Source organism: Juglans microcarpa x Juglans regia, chromosome 5S (assembly GCF_004785595.1).
Source record: "Juglans microcarpa x Juglans regia isolate MS1-56 chromosome 5S, Jm3101_v1.0, whole genome shotgun sequence".
In the NCBI taxonomy this organism is placed as follows: Eukaryota; Viridiplantae; Streptophyta; class Magnoliopsida; order Fagales; family Juglandaceae; genus Juglans; species Juglans microcarpa x Juglans regia.
Genome location: NC_054603.1, coordinates 30,809,266 through 30,812,256, shown reverse-complemented (window position 1 = coordinate 30,812,256; position 2,991 = coordinate 30,809,266). Strand labels below are relative to the sequence as shown.

At 34.9% G+C, this 2,991-nt stretch overlaps 1 protein-coding gene across 1 annotated transcript; it reads right to left on the bottom strand.

Annotated features, from left to right (window-relative positions):
* Positions 1–706: 706 nt before the first annotated feature.
* Positions 707–1,810, bottom strand: LOC121268539 (abscisic acid receptor PYL4-like). Its single transcript, XM_041172854.1, has 2 exons — positions 1,695–1,810; positions 707–1,656 (listed from the first exon to the last, which is right to left on the bottom strand). The coding sequence occupies exon 2, from the start codon at positions 1,534–1,536 to the stop codon at positions 895–897; it is 642 nt and encodes a 213-aa protein (XP_041028788.1). The 5' UTR covers positions 1,537–1,656; positions 1,695–1,810; the 3' UTR covers positions 707–894.
* Between the last annotated feature and the right edge of the window lie 1,181 nt (positions 1,811–2,991).

Below are 2,991 nucleotides of genomic sequence, written 5' to 3'. Positions count from 1 at the left end.
ACTTAATTCCATTAATTTATTTTTAAATATTTTTTGTGTACGTTTGCTGGAACAGGTTTAAGTACAGTTTGGATACTAAAATAAGATGGGATATTTTAAATGAAAGTTGAATAAAATATTGTTAAAATATTATTTTTTAATATTATTATTTTTTGAGATTCAAAAAATCACATTATTTATTATATTTTATATAATAATTTAAAAATATTATAAGAATTAAATGAGATAAAATATTTTTAATATTTTTTACTATCCAAACAGGCCGGTCTAGCTAGCACAGCATGCATGGGCATGCATGAATTCTAAGGTTCTCGTGGTCCCAGTGATCATCTTTGGAACATATAAAGAAGAAGTACCAGCTTGTTAATATTTCTTTAGTCAAATGGGGTAATATTGATGCACATGTCCAACGCTAGCTTCTTTCATAATTATTCTTAAATAAGAACGTATGGTACCATGCTACTTAATCGTCGACGATCATCATCGTACTACAAACGCCGACGTTTAACTTGCACAAAACCCTATATATACGTCATCTTTCTTTCGTTAATTTCCTTTTTTTTTTTTTTTTTTTTTTTTTCTTACCTTTAAAGTTTAAACTACTACGTTAATAAATTAATAAGACAAAACATATGCAAACCGACAAACTAAAAGGTTGCCTGTATCAACGGCATTGCAGGAAAAATAAAAACTCGGGAAGAAGAAGAAGAAGAAGAGGAGGTTGATGTCATATAGATCTTGATGCTTATCGTATTACACACAGAAAATATATATATGGCACGCAGATGACAACTAATTAATGCTATAACTCACAGATAATCACAAAAACGACGGCAAATGACCGAAGACATTTTGGTATTTATGAAAAATATTATTCATGATCATCATGACAAGCTAGGACTTGTTGCGTCTGGTCAAGTTCTCGGCGATCTGAGCCAGCGAATGGAGGTTGCAGCGAACGATTGTGTCCACGAAGACGCAGGTGTCCTCCTTAGTGTTTCCAGTCGGGACGTCCACCACGTAAGACTCGAGCACGACGGTGCCGTTACCTGCGGGTGACGAGTGGAGGGTGGTTACTGACCTGTAGTTGGCGAGGCGGTGGTCACCGCCAACTACGCTGAAGCTGATGACGTGGCGCTCCTCGTCGAGGATCTCTAGACGCTCGGTACTACGCGCGGCGGGGAGGCCCGAGACAACTTGGACTTCGCGGAGTGTGCCGACGTCTCCGTCTCCTCCGATGAGGTTGCAGCTCTTGACGAAGTGCTTGTAGGCCTGCGGATTGTCGAAGCGGCGGACCACGGACCACACCGTGGATACTGGAGCGCCGATCTCCTGCACCACGGCGGAGAAACACTGGTTCGGCCCAGCCGCGTGGGTGTGGTAGCGCGCCACGCTGTCGGGCACGGGGTTGGCGCACTTTAGAGGGAAGTACCGCTTGTGGAAGTCGCTCTTCTGAAACTGCGCCGCGGCAGTGGAGGTTGTTGTTGTGTTGATTCTGTGGAGTAGGAGAGACGATTTGGGAGGATTCGAAAGCATTTTTGATTTCTGCACAATGAAGCAAGTCTGGAAGAAGATTCTGGGCTTTGTTTGCTAGCTAGCTAGCTAGCTTCTGGGATCGACGCTGTATCTTTAAAACTAAGGAAGTGTGTGTATTATGCAAGGGTTGTGGCCTGTGGGTGCGTGTGTATACATATATATTGAAGAGGGGTTGGGGGTGGGGGAGTTGGGGAAGCTTTCGAACACTCCGAAGAGGTGACGGATCCAGTAGGCGACGAAACAGGTTGGTTGGACTTTCTAAAGGGGAACGGAAAAAAGCACAGTTCCATAAGTGGACAGTATCTATTTAATTAAAGAAAAATTCACTGTTTATCATTCCATATCTTATAAAAAGACATCCACATATTTCTCGAAAAATACCCATACGAAAAGATTATAGATTTGAAGTATGAAGAAAAATAATAACTCATGCTATTTCTCTTATTTAAAAAAATTAGATATTTATTATTTTTATAAAAATAATTAACATATTATATTAAATAAATACCTGATCGTATTATAAAATAGAGCCAAGTTATTATATGTAAAATTATAATGCATATATATATATAGAAATTTTATTTGCAGTTCCTACTTGAAATTTATATGTACAGACTCTTTATTAAATAAGAAAAAACTTCATTTTAGAATAGATATTTTTATAATTTTAAAACATTTTAAAAATAAAATTATTTAAAATTACATTACAGTTGTAGTATCACTCATATATATATATATAATACACACGTATGATCATAAACTTCCAGCTTAGAATTGTTTTATTTTATTTTTTTCTAAAACTAAAGCCAGAGCTCACTAAAACAAGATTTAGGAATTAAAACAAAAAGTGAAATTGAATGAATGTGTAGATTATTTCCGAAAGATTATTTATATTCTATTTAAAGAGAAATAAACACATTTTTCCTAAACAAGGAAATAAAAAAGAAGGAATTTTTTAAAAAAAAAATAAAATAAAAAAAGAAGGAATTAAACAACAGGTTATTTTCTTTTAACCGTAATGATGTTGGCCGATGACAAAAACGTCCATACGGCCGACCTGCTCCAGAAAAGAATGGCAATTGGAGGAAAAAGTTGGGGAAGAAGCGTCGGTAAGTTCGATCATAGGATAAGAAGGATTTTGATTGAAGATTCCAAATTGCAAAGCCTACAAAATTGGACCAAATAGTTCCAATATTAGTTATTGACAAATGTTTTAGCCTTAAAGTCTTACAAATGAAAACTTATAAACTGATTTGATATGATACGTTAAATTATGAATTTATTTTTTATTATAAAATAAATCTACTATATTATATAAAGTCATATTAATTTATAGATTTATTTTTATATTATCTTTTTATAACTCTTATTGATTTTCTAAAGTTTATATTATATAATGCATTCAATTAGCCTATTTAACAAGAGTAGTTTGGAATGTTTTCAAAAAACAAAAAA